Here is an 18,562-nt window from a genome sequence, read left to right as displayed (position 1 = left end):
AGGAGAAGCGAGCGCGCTCCAAAGGTAATTGTCTCCAGATGATATTCCTATTATCCCCCAATCCCGGCCTAAACGCTGCCAGCGCCGGACTGGAATCGATACGGGGGGAGGACCGGGGGCATCCCGGGGCCGGGGGGAGGCATCCCCGGCGCTGACCCCCCTCGGGAAGGGCGGCAGGGCTTCGGCAAGACCCCGAATTCCCTGTGGCTGCTGCCTGTCCGTGCCTCGGCGGGAGCGGCAGCACCGGCGGCTGAGCCGAGCCCGGAGCCCAGGTAAGAAGGGACCGACGGGGGGACGGGGAGCGGGAACCCGGGCCCTTCCGTGCTCCGGCGGGCAGCCGCTCTCCGAGCGGACCCTTCTGCATCGCTTCACCCCAGCACAGGCTGCCGGGTCCGGGGCGACCTCCCGCCGCCCCGGTTCAACCCCGCTGCGCTCGGTCAGCCGCTGCTTGCGGTCACCGGTGCCTGCGGTCGGTCCCGTTTGCCTGGAAGCGCGGCCGGACCAGGGGTGGTTTCTCTCTGGATCCCCGACTAGCGATTGGAGCGGCGTCCCCCGCTCTCCGCGGCGCTGCCCGATGGTAAAATCGCCGGAATTCAATGGCTTTGAGGGGAAAAAAAATCCAAAGGGACAGAAGGCGGTGAGGGGGAGACGGGAGAGAACCGGCGGCACTTACCTGGGCTGGGGTCGCCGGGGCCGGGGCCGGGCTCGCTCCGTGGCCGCAGCGGCAGCGGGGACCGAACGCTCCGGGTGCGGCAGCCCAAGGCGAGCGGCGGCCCCGCAGCTGCTCCCCAAAGTCCATCGGGGCGCCCCCCGTGCCCCCGTGGGCTGGCCGGGGTTCCGCCAGGAAAATCCTGGACGGGGATTTCCCCCTTTCCGCCTTTCTTTGTCAGCCTTTCGCCCCGGCGGACAGCGCGTCCCCGGCGCTTCGGGCATAGAGAACAAACGCGCTCCTCCTGCAAAATAAATAATGCGAGTATTGAGGGAGTGAAACTCCGGGCTGGGGCGCCCAGGAGTGTCCCGGCTGGGGCAGCTCTGTGCTGCCGGGGGCCAGGGTTTGTCCCGGAGCCGTAACAGCGGGAGGTGGCTGTGCTGAAGTAGCGGGGACACTGAACACGGGGAGCGGCAGGAGGAGAATGCTCGGGGTCAGGCGCCTCTCTCGGGTCAGATCCCGATGAGAACAGGGCACAGTCACCCCCCGGGCCGCCAGGACAGGCTGGTGGGGTTTGTGTGTCTGCAAACGGGCAAAGCATTTGGAACCTGAAGCCTGGAAGTGAGCCCCAGCCTTTGCCCACCCCATGCCGCCTCGCAGGTATGTTAGAACGAGTTTTTCAGCACTGTCCAAATGCGCTGTTGGAGGGTTTTTTCCATCTCTGCTCAAGCCTTTTTGTCAGCTTCAGCCTCAGGTTCCTATTTCTGTTTGGCGTGTTCTGAATGGAGTGCAGGGCCCAGGGGTGCTGAGCTCCGAGCAGACAGAGTTTAATTAATTGAATAGTCCTGTGCTTGTTCTCCCGCTTTTTACAAACAAATGAACAGTTGATATGTGTGGATCCTTTCATTCACCACCAGAACAATCCTCTGCACAGGACAGGGGGAAAATGCCTAATCAGTCACAGCAAACCAGCATGGTGCTTTGGGGTGGGAAGTGAAAAATACCATGTCCATTCAAACTTGGATTTCACAGCACTGGAGGATCGGGAGAGGCAGAGTGCAGGACTTGCCCCAGGTGAGACTGGGCTGGCTGCACAGGCAGTGCTTCCTCAAAGCACTCCCAGGTCTGGGCATTCAGCTCCAGACCTCTGGCAGAAGTGAGGCTGGAACAGAGGCAGCAATAAAGCTGTGCCCAGGCAGGAGCTTGGGGTTCCCTACGGCGCGAGCTCAGAGCTCCACGCTTTTTCTCCTCCTGCTGATCCGCTCGCTTTTATTTTTCCACCTGCTGACCCGCAGGTGTTCCTGCTGAGACACAGACCTGGTGGTGGGCAGTGTTTGAATGCTGGGCTGTGAGGAGGTCAGGGATCCTCCAGGGACCCCGTGTTTGTCTGTGTGTCTGTCCCAAGAGCCGCGCCCGGATCCTGGCCCCACACACCACAGGCTCGCCCAAGTGCCTCCCTTTGTTTCAAACTCTTGGAGCCTGGAGCACTTGTTGAACCTGCCCACGAGTGCATCAAAGTGGCTGACAATTAGGAAATAAACAAATATCATTTGAGGTGGTTTTGAGCGGAATCCAGTCATACATAGAAGGGCTCGTTGCTGTTGTTATCATTTTGAATATTCCTCATAGTTGGGATATTTGTGCTGTGCAGCGGCGTCCCCGGCACGGCAAACATTGCATTATCTCCCTGTGCAAAGGCTCCATTAATCACACCAGACAATGGGCCAGACACATCCCTTTGAGCCTGGTGCTGGGATCCTCCAGGCTTTTCACCTTGTCCAAACGCTTCATCCCTGTCAATGCAGGCAGCAGCTCTTCAAAACCGATGTCTCTGAACTGTGGGACTGACCGGAAAACATCTAATTCAGTTAAAAGAATTCCCCAGTTATTTTATATTCTCCCTTTGATTTTTCATGGCTTGTAGAAGCTAAACTTTTTCAGTCTTTCCGTCTGTACATGAGATCAATCCAGTCATTTGTTAAACACTAATGAAATTGCCTGATAGATCCGCATCCTTTAAAGCAGCAGCAGCAGTGGCAAGCACTGAGATCGAGCAGGATGGAGTGGCCTGGCCAAGCCGTGGCCCCGCTGGCAGGAGCTGCAGAGTGGACAGCAGAGGGAACACAGCTTGGTGGTGAAGGTGCTGTTCTCCTGAAAGAGGATCCTGGCAAAAACATGGCTTGGTGCAGGGGATGGCACGCTGAAGGCAAGGTAGGACCTTGTGTGCTGGGAACAGGTGTGGGTGCACGTCCCCTTTTCCTCACTGCAGTGTCTCCTTTTCCTCACTGCAGCAGGACAGTCGGGCACAGGGAATCCTGAGAGCCCCCAGAGGGATGGTCTCCATCCCACATCTGTGAGGAGGGGAGCTCATGGTGCCTGTGGCAGGCTTTGCCTTGTGCTGGGTTCTGTCTCCTTGGGTCAGCCTGCAGCTGAGCAGGACCCTGGTCCCCCCAGCCATGGGACCCCAAGGGACACTTGTGGCACTGGGTTTGGCTGTGTGTTGGTAGCCATTTCTGCCACTTGCAGTCTGGTCACTGCAGGCCTGAATGAGCCAAAATACCCTCTCCTGAACAGAAATACACCAGAGCTGGTTCAACCTGGGGAACACAAGTTGAAGGAGCCGTGGCACAGGGCGCTCACGAGTGTGAGGTGTAGATGCTTTCAGGGAACGTGAAGGTGGAACCCTTTGGCTGTGCATGGTCAGGTTTGAATTCAGCCTCTGGGCTCACATCTCAGAAAGCCTGAATTCAGTTCTCATTTTTCCAGGGATGGGGAAACTCAACACTGTCAATCTCCTCTTTCCTCTTCAGACAGCAGCAGACACTTGAATGGAGACTTCTCGTGTTTGCAGCCTGGTCACACGAGTGACTGAGACACAAAATCTCCCTGACGTCCTCTCTGGATGCTTGGCCTTGGAACAGCCTCATTTGTGCCAGACCTGCTCCCTTCCATTCGTGGAGCCTTCTATGCTGCACTGGACACTGGAAAAGCACTTGGAGATGGCTGGAGAAGGAAGGAGACATCCTAGAAAATGGTCTCTAAACCAGGCCTTTCCCTGTGCCATGGCTCATTAATATCAGTGGTATGTGCTTATATCTCAATTCTCTGGGATTAATTCAAAATCCACGGACAGTGATATGCCTAGGGGCTTTTCACTTATGTCACTTTTGGCTAAGGCCGTTACATTTGTAATAAACATGACATGCTTGTAACTGCTGCAGTCTCCAGGTTTTTGTGTACTCAGCCGCTGTGTTCTGCGTTCCAGGTTCCTGCTGGAGGAACTCTGTCACCTTCCCTGAGGCAGCAGAGCTGAGGCCAGACGTGGTGTGCGCTGCTTGTGCATCAGACATGAGTAATAACAAGTTCGGAGGAACTGTACCACTTAATAAAAGCATTTTATTACATTTAAATGTATTAAAATGTGACCATTAAATTCAACATGCTAATTACCGCTCCCAGGCATTGCCGCTGACAGGAAATGGATCCTCACAATTGCTCTGCTGAGATCACTCACTGCTGTTACTGCTCTTTGGTTCCTGGTGTGTTATTAGTGCTCTGCATTTGGGACTTGAGTCATTAACAAAAAGGACTCATGTTGGGCATTATGTAAATTCTGTATGTTTTCACACAGCTACCGGGGCCTGTGTTATGTGTCTCATTGACAAAAAGAAAAGCAAATGGATTTGGCTCTGCCCTGGCTTGTGGGCGAGTGATCTCAGGGGTCACCCAGGCACAGAGAGGGAAAACCTCTTCCTAACACATCTCTGTGTTTCTGCAAATCCCTTTCCAGGGAAATTTGTACCCCCCCACACCACTTGCTGCATGTCCCATGACACCCTACCACGGACACTAACAATTCCTGCTCTGTAAGGTGTTTCCCACTTTTCTGGGAGCCAGGGGCTTCCCATCCCTGCTGCAGGCATGTGCAGCACATGGATCCATTGCCCTGGAAAACTGGGAAAGCCTGCCAGGGGTCTCTGGTAGGTGAGAGGCCTGTGGCCAAGTGCTCAGCTCCATGAGGCCAATCCCTCACCTTCTGGGATGTGGTTACTTCCCAGAGGAGAGGGGGATGCTAAAGGACACGTGGCTGCCTCCCTAAATGAAAAAGAGTGTAAAGCTGTTCAGATTAGTGCACATCAATCCCTGCACTGGAATCAAGAGATGCTTTGGTTTGGCAGCACTGGGGACAAAGCCACCATTTCGTTCAAAGTGTACTTAGTGCGACAGAAGGAGGCGGCTTCCTTTGACAGTTTTACAGCTCTTATCAGATTACATCAAAATTAAATTAAAACAATCTAAAAGAAGTGTGAAGTACTGCAGGGAGAACACAAATAAAACACTCCTCTTTGTAGGCTTTCAGGGAAGGGACCACATTCCTTATCAGGGATGGGAGGATGGAGATTATTCTTGAGTCAGTTATGAGCCCAGAGGCTGCGGTGAGCACTGAGACACAGAAAAAAGTGGGAAATACATTGGGAGATCAGGCTAAGGCTCCTTATTTCCTTATTTTTCCTTAAATAAATAGCAGGATGTTGAGCCTTGCTGCAGTTCAAACACCCTCAAGCCCCAGCCCAAGGTTCATAGTGAATAAAAACCTCCCAGGGCTGCCCAGGAGACAAACTGTGCAGCCCAATGGGTCAGGGACCATCAGCCCCTTTCCAACAAACCCTCAAAACTGGAATAAGGCTTCCCATTTTTTCAGTTTGGGAATAAGGCTTCCAGTGGGCTCACGATTTCAGACAGTGCTGGAAGCACCTGGAAGTTTTGCACTGTTTTAGGTGTTCTTTTAGTGAGCACAAATATTTACTAAAGCAGGCCTAGATTTCACCTGTGGGCTCCTGTGAAGGTGTGAAGAAGACCTCCAAAACACATCTTTGCTTTCAGTACACAGAAGAAGGGGGAGAACAGTCTTCATGACAAGTGCTCTATATGAGAATGCAATACTAAAAGGCTCCCAAATCCTCTGCTGGGCATTCCTGGAGTGGGAAAGCTCTGACTCAAGCCAGTGTTCTCCATACTTAGTTGAGATAGGTATTTAGATGGACACATAGGGTCTGAGTCAGGCTAATTTGGGGGCAGCTGGGTGCCACTACATCCATTCCACAGAGCTTTTCACTCTGTGTTTAAATCCATGAAGCTGAGCTGGAGGCTGCAGGTGTTGGAAACACCAGGAATGCTGCTGGATCTCCAAACCCAGTCTAGGAACCCCAAAAGCTCCCGATTCCCCCAAGGCCAAGGCATGTCCACAGCCAGAGCCTCCAGCTCCAGCTGAGCTTTCATGTGTCTGTTCTTGGCCAGAAGTTCTAACGAAGCGTAATTACTGTGATGATCTCGCACTAATTGTACTCTGATTGCCATCCTAATTATGCTTAAGCATTTCACTGCTCTCTGCAATTTTGTCTATTGATGTATCGCTTCTCCTTCATTTCAATTATTCCCACGCTATTCAGATTTTATTGGGGCCCTGGAATTTAAGCGCTCATTTGGCAACTTCCTTTCAAAGGGATTGAAGTTTTTATCTGGAAATGAAAGGCGGGCGTTCTGTTTTCATTCTCCAGCTGGAGATGTGAATGCAGGGCTGGAGATGGCTGTGCCCGGCTGTGGCTTCTCCAATATGAATTTTGGAGAAGTGGCAGCACTAGAGGGACACAGTGGCACTCCAGAGGACGGGGAAATCAGGGTGGCTTTTTTATTGAAAACCATGGTGTACAATAAACTCAGCAAAGCCAACTGTAACTGTTCAGCAGCTTCCAGTTATTTTTTGGACTGGCACTTTGCAAATTTCCCCCTTTTCCTGTGACATGGATAGGTGCCCTCCAGCACCAAGCTGGGGGCTCAACACCTGCGGTAACAACGTGGTGGTGAGAGATGGGATGACGATAAATAATTATATATATATTTTTTTTTTTTTAAAAAAAGGAAATACAAAAAGGAAAAAAAAAGGGGAAAAAAAGTCTTCAAGGCTTCCAAAGCGCCTCTGGGCGGCGCAGGCCGCGCCCGCCCGTCCCCATGGCAACGCGGGGCGGCACTTCCGGGGTCCCGCGCGGGGCACGGCGGGAGCCGCACGTGGGCACCGGCGGAAACCGGGATCGGGAACGGCACCGGTATCGGGAACGGCACCGCGATCCGCGCCAGGATCGGGGCCACTGGGACCGCCCCCGGGCACCGGCGGCCCCGGGATGCGCAGCCCCGCGCCCGCCAGCCCCGCGCCAGGTGAGCCGGCTCCCGCCGCGGGGTGGTTGGGGTTCGGTTCCCGCCCCGGGCGGGCGGATGCTTTTCCCCTCCTTGTTCTCATTCATCTCCTTTTTCTTTTCCCCTTGGATATCTAAGTTCTAGTGGGCTGGGAAGTCAGTCAGCAAAGATTCGGCTCCTGGCTCATGGAGCACGCCGGGACGTGTAGCGGGACTTTAAATCCCCTCTCAGATTGTTTATGGCCGGGGTTTGTTCCTGGTGCTGGGCCCTTGTCCAGCCCCACGCCCGGGGGTTTGTTTGCTGTGCCTGCCCCAGGAGACCTTCCCTGGGTATCCCTGCCTGCCTGAGTGGCTGCTGCGGGCAGAAAAAACTGAAAAACCCCTCTGGTGGGGAGGGAATGGGTTTTGGGGAGCCGAGGAACTCAGTGTGCTCCCTGCGGGATGGGAGAGTGGGAAATGGGGATCAGAGCACACATCAGATCACATCCATCGGCTTCTTCATCCCTTAGGATATCGGTGTTCTCCACTGAGGCAGGAAAATTACTTGGAGAAGTGTGCAGGAAAATTACTTGGAGAAGTGTAAAAGCAAGATCTTGAAATCTGCGTGTGCTTGGCTGTCCATGGCATAAGAGGAGATTGAAGGGATGAGATCCCAGATGGAGCGGGGCTGTTAAATTGTGCACATGACACGCAGCCCTGATCCTGCTCCAGGCACTGTCAGGATCACATGGCTCAAAGGGACGCCTTGATTTCCCAGGCAGAGAGGCAGGAAGGGTTTTTCCTGTTTCCCTTCTCTGCAGGGAAACTGTGAAGGGGTGTCTGTGTGTGTAGGGAGTGCCCAAATCCACGAAAAAGTGTTGGGATGTGTGATGTCCCGTTTGCTGCCTAATGACAGCCTGATGCTGTTCCTGAAGAGGCTTTGCTTCTGGCAGGCTTTGCAGGGTGAATCTGCTGGAATCCTCTCTTGGTTTTTTTCAGTTTTTCCCTCAGGGTAGAGTTGTTCATCCTCAGGTGCAATTTGGAGCTGTTTAATAATGGCAGCTTTACTCTGTTCCCAAAACCACCTTCCCTGTGGGATGGCTTTGGGAGAGGTGTGGGTGATTTTGTGGTTTGGCAGTGCCGTGATGGCTCCACAGGCTCTCAGCACCACCAGGATTCCTGCCTGACACTTGTTCCTGCAGCAGTGCTGCAAGTGAGGCTCACCCGCCTCTAGATGGACCTGGCTTGGATGCCAGGAGGGAAATATGAGCTTGGTTTCAAGTTGAGTTCCTAAATAAAATACTTGTGGGGTCTGTGAGCTGGGAGGGGTTTTGGAAGTGTGTTCTAATCCATCCCTGTGGCAGGTTCAGGGCAGCTGTCCTGGGAACAGCTCCAGCCAAGTGTTTCCTGCGTGGAAGGGGGTCTGCTGTGGGATTGTGGGGCAAGAAGGGGAGGGATGGGCTTGGGAACTGCCCGTGGTGGGGTTCAGAGCCCTTCCTGGGCCGTCTGGGGTGTCTGGATGATTTGGTGGGTCCCATGTGGGTGTTCAGGCATCTCTTGCCTTGCCAGCAGCCCTGTTCCAGTGAGGAACAGAGAGAGGGGTGGAAGTTTGGAGCTGTTCAGACCTGGGCTGGCAGATGAGTCTGCAACTCCCAGCAGATCTGACCTCTCTTCTCAGCAAGGGCGGTGCTCTGCAAAACCCCTGCAAAACCCCCTAGTTCTGGTGTTTGGAGATCTCAGATGGTGAAATGCTTTTATCTCACTGTGTGTTGTTTTCTTCCAGTGAAGCCAGAAGGCTGGAATTAGGAAGGCAGAGAATGGAATACACAATGGCTGATCCGCACCTGTAAGCCTGTTTAAAAGCTTCTTAGGGGTTATTTTATTTTAGTTACAAAGATTTAGTTATCTTGGAATGCCTTTAGAATGTTGTCTTGAAGGTTTTTCAGTAATAATACATTTATATTCATGTTAAGTGTAATGCAAAATTCATGTCTTCAAGTTATTGATGAAATAGCTGCAGCAGTAACATAAATGCCTCATTCTATGGATACTAAAATCTTGGGAATAACTAATGTGCAGCTTGGCTTTATCCTGTTTTTACAAAATCACCACAGCTTAGTCCATGCTGGAGAATCCCAGGGTCTTAGAAAGTTGAAAGCCTTAAGAAGCCCTAGGGGATATTCCAGGTTCTGGTCCTGCTCTTTGGAGTCTTTCTGCAGTGTTTATTTAATGTAAATTGCATAGACAGTCTGTACAAAAAAAAAAAAAAAAAAAACAACCAAAAAACCAACAAACCAAAGCACAAAAAAAAAAAAATCCAGAATTCCCAACAACCAGATAGGGTATATCTCCAGGGACTGAGTGCTGGGTGCTGTGGGAGCCCCTCTTCTGAAAGGTGCAGAAAATGCAGATACAAATTAAAAAAAAAATATCTGGACAGGTGGGGCAGCATCACATGTACTTTGTTTCCTGGTTTTATTAGACTTGGTTTAATGTAACAGGTTTAGAGCTGCAGTTTCTCTGAACATCTTGAGGGCTTTGGGTTTCAGTTTCCCTCCTGGCTGAAGTGGAGCTGTGAGACAGGGCCATCTTTGGTGCCCATTTCCCTGTGTTGGCACAGGGGAAGGCACATCAGGAAAGAGAATCTGGTTTGTAGGTGGGAGAGAGCTGGGTCAGATGGATTTCCAGTGCCCCTCTTGGTGGCACCGTGGATTTAGGCAGCTGTGAAACCGCAGCTTCGCTGTTCCTGTTTGGGTGACTTCCAGAACACGTTCCTCTGCTAGATTTCGTTTTGATTTAATGGCATAGGAGTGACTAGCACAGAATCCATTTAAAACACTGTTACAGGAGATTTTTTATATATTTACCTTTTGGAACACCAAAGCCCCCATGTGCATCTGCAGATAAGTGGCACGTATATATTTATATAAATGTAGGTGTGCGGAAGAACGACTCTGCTCCTTTTTGGTGTCTGGGGCAGCTCCCCTCAGTGCTGGTGTGTGTGTCTGAGGCAGAGTGATTGTGATGGATGCTTTTGGTTTATTTTCACACTTTCAAGTGCCTGTTCTTTGCCCTGCAGAGCGAGGCAGAAGCTGCAGAGGCACCTGGAAGCAGTGTCAGCACGGCAGCAGCTGGCCCTGCACCGGAACCAGGCCCTGCGCCGGGAATTCCTGCAGCTGGAGGCTCACATGGAAACCACAGGCTGGGAAAACATCTGGAAGATGGGAGTATCTTCCTATAAGACTTGATCATGGGTGTTTGCTGTTGTTATGCAGGAATCTCCTGGTATGTCCTAGAGCTGGAAGCAAACTCCATCAAGGAGTTTGTAGGATAGGTTGTAGGATAGACAGGTTGTAGGATAGACAGGTCTGAAGTACCCCAGATTCAAGAGATGCTGTAAGAAAAAGCCAAGCCCTGAGGTTTCTTGAATCACATTATTATTATTATTACTATTATTATTATTATGTTGTTGTTGTTGTTGTTTTTCCCTAAAGTACAGGGAAATGTACTGAAATGTTTGAGATGTTGCAAAGTGATGATTCCAGATTTTTAAAACCAAAATTGCAATGTCTGCTTGTACCACTGATGCATGGAGCCAGGTTTTTGAGGGATCACAGTCTGGGAGGGAAATGAGTTCATTCTTGCTTTCTAAGAGCAGTGGCACTCCTCAGAAACACTTGGCTGTGTTTATTCCTCACACAGCAGTAGCCTGTTGGATCTGGTGACATTCCCAGAACGTCTTTCCCTGGCTGCAGTGCAGTAGCCCAGAATTCAGAGCCTGTCCCTGGGGTGTGCCATTCCCTGCCTCTGATTTTTACTTGTTACTTGAAGCAGAGCAGGAAGGGGGCTGTGCTGCAGTGCCAGCTTTCCCCTGCTGTTCTGAAGGGGATTTTCCTCCTCAGCAGCCCTGGTGCACACCAGTCTGCCCAGTGTCAGGGCTGGTGGCTCTGACACCTGCTGCAAGTCCCAGTCCCAGTGCCCCAGGTCGAGCTGCACATGGGGTTTTTGTTCAGTGGGGTTTTGGTTCAGTCCTTCCATTCCTGTGTTCCTGTGCCATCCATTTTATCTTTGCCAAGTTACAGTTACTTTTCAGAGCTGCTGAACAAATGACATCTCCTCCGTGTTAGTTATGGAAAGCTGGAGAGTTATGGAGCATGCAATCATTTAATCTATCATGGGAGCACACAGAAAGAAATTATTGCTGTTTTCTCTCCTTTTTTTCCATAGAGAATGCCCTTTAGGAGTGCTTTATCACAACTCTGTGCACATTTATTATGTGGCTGTAGCTCACAAAACTCCTATTGTTTCTGAAAGATGCATGTGTTTGGTTAGTAATTTTTAGGAGTATAAATAAATTCACTTCAGCTTTCAGCAAAATCCAGGAGTTACATCTGAGTTTCTTTTGAGCATCTTAGCTCCTCACATGGTGAGGTTTTGTTCCCTAAAATTCAAGTTTCCCCAGTGGCTCCTGCCTGGGAGCAGAGCGAAGGGCAGAGGCGGGCGAGTTAATTGTGTGAAGGATTCATTCCCAAGCCTGTTCCTTGATGCAGCACAGGTCCTGCAGCTCTTTTAGCCCCGTTGTGCTGCTGCTGCTGGGGGCTGCAGTTAGCAGCATGCAGGATTAATTGCAGGTGCTGCCCAGCTCTGCTTCCAGCTCTGCTCCAGTAAACCCTGGAGTGCGGCAACGGACCCTTCCCTGCCTGGCTGCTCTCTGGAAATCCTGCCAGGGATGGTTCCTCACAACAGCCCAGCCAGTTTTAAGATGGGGTGTGAAAAACACATTGTGGAGCTTGTTTCATCCCAAGTGATGGGTACACACCACAGCAGCAATATTTCAGTGCTACAGGTGCTGGTTGGGATGCAATAAATACAATAAATAAATGCAATAATACTGAGCCAACAGGTTATTGCTGTTCTGTGGGATTCTAAATGATGGGGATGAATAAATGTGTATGAAAGCCCTGCAGCAGATTGTGTACAGGCCACGCTGCCTGGGCAGGGGAGCGGAAAAATGAGGAGCAAATGAGATCCCTGCTTTTAAATATGGTCTGAGTTAAAAAGGCTGTGGGGGCTTTGCATTTAAAGGTTTGCACGTTTTGCAAAGTGGCGTCTCTTGGGTTGGGGGGGTTGTTCGGCCTCCAGTTTTGTGTGACGGATTTGTTCCCTTTTAGGAGCGGTACGGAAGGGAAATTAAAAACCTGTTATCCCTTCGAGAGGGCAGCTTGTCAGCAAGAGGTGACAAGGAGGCAGGACCCAGCGAGCAGGTAATGAGGGAGAAACGGGCTTTATTCAAACTGTGCTCTCCTTGGAGCTGCACAGCCTTTCCATGGGGATTGCGGTGCTGGCATGTGCAGTGTGAAATTGTGTGTAGCACCCGAGAGAAGGAGAACCACCTGGGTAAAAAGTGCAATAGTTTCATCCAGAGAGCCGGAATTAAAAAAACCTCTGACTGTTTGCACACGTCTTCTTGTTGGCTTTTATAATTCCTGTGCTGGATGGTGTGGAGATGGTCGTGACCGAGGAGGAAATGTTCCTAATGAGGTATATTTGCAGAACTGCAGCCGAGGAGCCGTGTGCTGTGTTTATAATTTTGTGTGTTTTGACCTTTCCTCAGAAGGAGCAGAAGGAGATTGCATATCTAAGGAACAGACAAAAAGACTGACAAGGAATACTTAAATATCTGCTGCCATATATCTGCAGTAATGCAGGCTCCTAATCCCTCCTCCTATCTCCATATAAATGATACAGTTCAAGACCGGAGCTGTTTTCTCCACTAAAAGCAGCAAAGCTCTTTTAGATGAAATGTCTAAAAACATCTTGTAATAACTTGGAGCTGGCAAGAGTAGTCACTTGTGACTGTGTGTGGAAGCCCCTCAGCCAGGCGGCGCCGGAATAGGCAGGACGGGAGCATCACTCCATTATTCCGAGGAGCCGGCAGCACGCGCGTCCCTTAGGCTACAGCATTCATTAAGGAAAGCTTACTGGGCTGAAAGCTGGGAACAGATGATAACGGGATATGATTTTCATATTTAATGCATTCCTTGGAAGAGTGTGTGTGTGCTGCAGATTGATAGAAGAATCAACTGCTACTTTACTAAAAGACTTTCTAGTTTGCCCTATAGCTACCGATGGAATCATTCAGCCAAGAAATTAACTTTTTCCCCTTTTACCTGCTTTATGTATCTGCTAAGCAGGCTGCTGGCTGCCAGGGAATGTTATTATGCAGTTAAATGTTTGGTATTTAAGACTCTTATCAGAAAAGAAACAGAGGCCACACTATTTTGTTTTTATAGTAGGAGGAAGGTTTTTGGTTTCCTTTCTTCAGTGCATTAGCAGTCGTTAATCTGAGTTTATAGGAAGTTTTCCCCATAGATTAAAAAGTTAAAAACCTTGAATTTAGAGCATTCTTTAAACTGTAATACACAAAGCAGTGAAGCCTAGCAGCCTTGACCTATATAGGCAGGCCTGTGGCAGGGTGCAAATTGTGGTTTGAACTGGGAGGTGTTGTGGGGAAAGGTGAGTTTATTTTGGAATGTGAGCTGTCCAATTAGGGCAGGCAGTGTGGGAGAAGGGATTTCCAGCTGATGGAAAAGTTGTCATCAGTAGTGGAACATCAAAGGCTTGTGCTGTGACTTGAGGGTTGAAAAACTGTGGGCAGGATTTTGGCACTATGACAGTGTGGTGTGTACCCAAAAATGTCAAATTGTGTATAATAATGGATTGGATTGTTGATTCCTTTATCCCCTTCCTCCTCCTCCTCCTCCCTCCTAAAAAACAGGTAACTTCAGCTGCATTGTGTGTTTTTGTCATGTCCCTGTGGTGTGTTTCAGCTCTTAATTCTTTTTTTTTCACATCAATTGTGCTGCTTCTGTCCAAAGCACAGGAGTTTGTTCTCAGTGATGTGGCACTGAGTCAGTCACAGAGAGAGCGTGCAGTCAGCACGTGGGATGTCCAGAGTACAGCTTGTGGAACTGGTTTTGTGTGGGTTTTTTTATTTATTTCCCAGCCCTGAGGTTGGGATGGCTTCCTTCAGGCTGGTTGGGATGCAGTGACTGCGTGATGACTCCCTCAGTGACATCTTGGGGGGTCACCTCTGGGCCTTGGGGACCCAGGAGGACAATCCCAGAACCAGCAATATCCCAGTGCTGAAGCACCTCCAGGAATGTCTGGCACGTTCCTGAGCCATGGGAAATGTGCACTTTGGGCTCCCAGTGTCAAGGGGAGTCCTTAAGTTCAGAAGTCCCACCCTGAAGAGCTCCTTCCCAGCTGGCAGAGCTGTACAGCCCAGGCTCCTGAATCCCCTGTGCTGGGAAGTCAGCTTGGAGCCTCTTCCTTGGAGCCTTCAGAACATTTTGGGCATGCTGGAACCTCCCAGGAACACCTGTGGGTGGCAGAGTCCCTTCCCAGGGAAAGGGATTGATAGGAATGTGCTGTGCCTGTGCCTGTTTGAAATCCATTTGTTTTGGAACAGTGCATCCAGGAGCTGCCAGAGCCGAGCAGGAGGCGTTTGAAAGCACCAAATCCCACGCCTGAGAAGTAATTAGGAGGAACCTGAGAGCAGTGGTGATGGAATAAGCTGTGAACTTAATCTGAGTGGCAAACCTTTGCTACTGCTTAGAATGACTTCATGGCTTTTTGTTCTGCTCCTTGTTACGTGGAATTTGAGCTTTTTTAAGGAACCTTAGTCACAGAGCAGACAAGATGCCTTTGTTTCCTTTCAGCTGGGCTTGGCAGCTGACTTGGTGTGGGAGCAAGAGGTCAGGCAGTGAAAGAGATGGGAGAGGTGTGGAGGTGACTGCAAATTGTGCTGCTGGTATTTGGGACTGAGAGGAAGCCCTGCTCAGTGTGCACAGTGGCATTACTTTGGCTAATTTTGGCTTTGCATAAACTGGCCATGACCCTACAGCAGTCGTGGTGACAGCAGCCATTCCTCCTAAATTGTCCTGATTGAGTGGGTTTGCAGAGGAGAAGAGGCAAGTGTTAAAACAAAGGGATTTGGCAGCAGAGTGGTTGTGTCCTGGAGCTGGTTTTGTGCAAGTTCAACAGTCCTTGGAGGAAAGTGCCATTCAAAATGTGTCTGCTCCATGTCCTGTGTCACCTGGTGGGAAAGGCCATGTCACTGCCGGGGGAAGAGCAGGAGGGAGACAGTGAAACTGAGTTCTGCCTTGTTCCATGGTGTGAGGGAAGCTGGATCTGCTGAGTGTTCACACATGGAAGACGATGGTCCCTCTGGGCCTTGTGGGCAACTCTAAATGTGGTGCTTTGGTCCAGGGTCTCCAAAGCTGTGTAGGATCCTCATCCCAGAGGTTTGACACTGTAAAATCCAGTCACCATGTAGATGGGTTTGAGTCCTTGGTGTGTGGGGGTCCCTTTGGCTGGGCAGGGGGTGCAGGCAGCTTCTGCCACTGGATGTTTTGGCTCATGGAGCTTTAGTGCAGATCTGAGCCCTCATTTCACACTTTGATGCACAGGCTGTGTGCCAGGGGTTGTGTCATATTAATGCCACAGCAAAGTCTTGAATTCTGTGACACTTTTCTCTTCAGAGCCCAGCGTGCCACCCTCAAGAAGCTCTCAGACACAGTTTGTGTCCTGTTTGTCTCCTCAGCCATGTCCCTCTGTGTGTTTCAGGTGCTGCAGGCCCGAGGACAGGTGGGAATTGGCCCCAATGCAGCCGTGCCAGGAGAACTGGGCTGTTCAGCAGCAGCCTTGCTGGGCTGCCCCACACCAGCTGCCCCAGCCCCAGGAGGTGTGGGCTCTGAGCAGGAGCCCCCTGTGCGCTCCCCATCCCCTGATGGGCTCAGTCCCGAGACCGGCAGCGCTGCTGGAGAGGGTGAGGAGGGAGCAGCAGGACACGGGGACATGGCTGCCAGTGAGGAAGGCTCTGAGCAGCTCAGCTCAGCTTCTGGTGCCAAAGCAGCCCCACCAAGGGCGGGAAGTGTTCCAGGTATGACAGTGGTGTGTGTGCCTGTCTGCCTCCACCCCAGCCAGAGCCTGCCCACAGCTGCTGCTCCTCCTGCCCCTCTGGCACTGGGCTTGGAGCGTGGTGGCTCTTGCTCCTTTTTTCTCTCTTTGTTCCTTTTGACTCCATTTCCTCCCAGGCTGCTCAATGGGACAGGGAAGGATGCGCTGGGGGCTGATCCTGGTCAGGGGCACTGTGAGGGAAGATTTGCTCACTGCTGTGCCCACAGAGGCCCTGGTGTTGTCTGAGCCTCATGTGAAGAGGTGTAATGTGAACCTGCTTCACCAGAGGAGTCACTTATGGGTCAGGCTGATTCCCTTTTCCCTCAGAACTGGTGCATGACAGCTGATTGATTCCCCCAGGGCTGATTTGGTCAGCTAGCTGGTCTCTGTGCCAAGGGGGTGTCTGAGAAGTGCCAGGTTTGTTCCCAAACCCCAAAGGCTGCAGCCTCTCTGGACTCCCCCTTGTGAGAGGAGCGTGCAAGGACAGGGGCTGAGGGCAGGAAAGCCCACAGACAAGGGGGACAGAGGGATGGATGGATGGATGGATACTCTCTCACACAGGGTGAACAACATGGGTAAGCTTGCTTTCAGTCCCTACACTGTGAGCTACTCCATGGTCCTGTTGATGTTTTGAGAAGAATAATTACAGATTTTATATCTTTGATTTATTATTTTTTGTTGTTATTACAGGGACAAAGCCTATCCTGAGCAGCTGGTGGGAGGGGAGCAGTGCCAAGCTCCTGGTCCCTGCTGGTGCTGAGGAGGAGGCGAGGCCAAGCATTCCCAGCCTGCAGCAGGAGCAGGGCAGGGATGCCCAGGCTCCAGAGGGCTCCCTGCTGCCCCCACTGAACCCTCCTGCAGCCCAGGAGGAGCCCTTGGACAGCTCAGCACCACACAGGTACCACCACCTCCCTGTTTCCTGGGTCAGCTGGGCTGCTCAGGGCACTAGAGCTCACCAGGTTCTCCCCTGTCCTTTAGTACCTTGTACCTGTGCTGGGCATTCAGGGGCTTTGGGCACCTCACTGGGGTCAGAACTGGCAGGTGGATTTGTACTAAAAGGATTTGTTACTAAAATGCAGATGGTGTCCTTTAAATGTTCAGAAATCTTATTCCAATCACTCTGCTTGGTAAAACTTCCACTGGTTGAACATTTTTGTTCGGAAATAGAGTAAGAAAGGATGAGGACAGTTTGCTGCAGACACGGTGCCTGTCCTCTGCTGCAGGATTTTGTGGCCAACAAATGCAGCTCCAGAGCATCGGGCTAAACCCATCCCAGTGGGATTTTCAGCCCCGCAACGCCCTCATGAGACAGGCAAGTGCATCCCTGTCCTGGTGGGGCAGTGCCCATGGTGAGATGGTCCCCAGAGCTGGCCCAGGTCACCCAGGAGGGCTTGCACAGGTCACCCAGGAGGGCTGGCAGGTCTGTAGTGGGACATTGTGCCAAGGAAACAGCATTTTTACCCCTGGAGAACAAGTGCTCCTGCAGAAAGAGTTCTCTTCTGCCAGTTGGTTGGGTTTTCCCATCTGGGTTGTTAAATCTGTTAATTCTGTTCCTGGACATGTTGTGGTGGTGCTGATAATCAGTGCTGGTTTGGGTATTGACACCTGAGCAGAAACTGGGGGCCATGGCAGAAACTTCGGTAACTTTATCCTTTCCTATTTGCATCGTGTTGTTGCTCACTATGGAAACATCATCTAATTTACATGTAAAAAGCTTTCCCCCAGTCCTCCCTTTGTATCCCACCTGTTAATCACAGCAGAGCAGGCGAGAGCACTGAGTGCCTGTGCCTGTGAGAGGAGTCAGAGCCGACCCCAGCACCAGCAGTTTAACCTTGTGTTCCCTCCCTGCGAGGCCTTGCTGTGCTGTGCCTGATGAGACACAGAGCAGCTCTTGAGCCCCGGGGAAATGATACACGAGGTTTGAGCGCCTGCATTGTCCCCAGCACACGGCTGGAACCGCAGCACAGAGCTCTCCTCCCGTTGTGCCAAGCTGAATGCCTCTGCTTCTCAAGGCCATGGACGTGGGATCATCACCACTGCTTGCTGGTGCTGCAGGAAGGATACAGGTTTTAATTTGCTTTACCTGAAAATGAAAAGGCAGATCTACCAGCAGGAGCCGTTCTCTCGCTCTGCTCACAGCCAGGTGGGCTTTCCAAGGCACCTGGAATGCAGCGTGCACACTTGAGCCTTGCAAAATTAATTGGCCAAAAATCTTGTGGAAAAGCTTGCAAGTGATTAGTGCATGAATTTCAATTGTACACGTTACACAAAGTATGGGAATGCAGCTTCCTCTGCTCTGTGACACCAGGGATTCACAACATGTGATGTCCTTCCAGTCCCCGTGGTTTTCTCTTGCAAAATTCCTGTGCTGGCTGAAGAAATGTGCTGAAATTCGCCAGATTCTGTGTATTTGTTGCCTTAAGTTGAAATATCTGTAACTTGGACTCTCCCACTGTAGCAGTGTCACTGTGGCATCAGAAGGAAGGAATTGTTCTTACACTTCTGGTGAATTACCTGAAATGAGTACAAGGGATGGTGTTGAAAGGAGCAGAGACCATGGCTGACTCCAGAGGCAAAACCAGTCCTTGTGGTGTGCCAGGAAGCCACAAGTTTTTATCTTTATCTGTCCTACTGCAGAGAAGCCAGGCTCTGTTTTTTAAGGAGTTTCAGGTTTTTTCCCCTGGAGTGAAGTGTTTGCAGCCAAGGAAGGGAGGTGTTGTTGGGAAAGGTGATTGAGCAGAAGCTTTCCATCTCGTTGCAGGTCACAGTAGGGTGCTGCAGC

General features: G+C 51.1%; 1 protein-coding gene and 1 long non-coding RNA gene across 2 annotated transcripts in view; both read left to right on the top strand.

Annotated features, from left to right (window-relative positions):
- The first annotated feature begins 2,698 nt into the window (after positions 1-2,698).
- On the top strand, positions 2,699-4,469 carry LOC128946592 (uncharacterized). Its single transcript, XR_008483972.1, has 3 exons — positions 2,699-2,860; positions 3,460-3,731; positions 3,915-4,469. It is a non-coding gene; the product is annotated as an uncharacterized LOC128946592 (long non-coding RNA).
- A 2,247-nt stretch (positions 4,470-6,716) lies between these two features.
- KIZ (kizuna centrosomal protein) overlaps positions 6,717-18,562 on the top strand; it is a 28,686-nt gene continuing 16,840 nt past the window's right edge. The window contains exons 1-6 of the mRNA XM_054290408.1: positions 6,717-6,862; positions 8,603-8,665; positions 9,899-10,046; positions 11,994-12,083; positions 15,448-15,763; positions 16,471-16,678. Of these exons, the coding sequence (XP_054146383.1) occupies positions 8,637-8,665; positions 9,899-10,046; positions 11,994-12,083; positions 15,448-15,763; positions 16,471-16,678 (791 nt within the window). The 5' untranslated portion in view covers positions 6,717-6,862; positions 8,603-8,636. The remainder of the gene's footprint in view (positions 6,863-8,602; positions 8,666-9,898; positions 10,047-11,993; positions 12,084-15,447; positions 15,764-16,470; positions 16,679-18,562) is intronic.

This window comes from Melozone crissalis, unplaced genomic scaffold (assembly GCF_028551555.1).
Source record: "Melozone crissalis strain CALT ecotype California unplaced genomic scaffold, PUWL_Pcris_2 ptg000081l_1, whole genome shotgun sequence".
Lineage (NCBI taxonomy): Eukaryota > Metazoa > Chordata > Aves > Passeriformes > Passerellidae > Melozone > Melozone crissalis.
The sequence above is the reverse complement of the archived record's forward strand: the minus strand, read 5'-3'. Positions and strand labels throughout refer to the sequence as shown.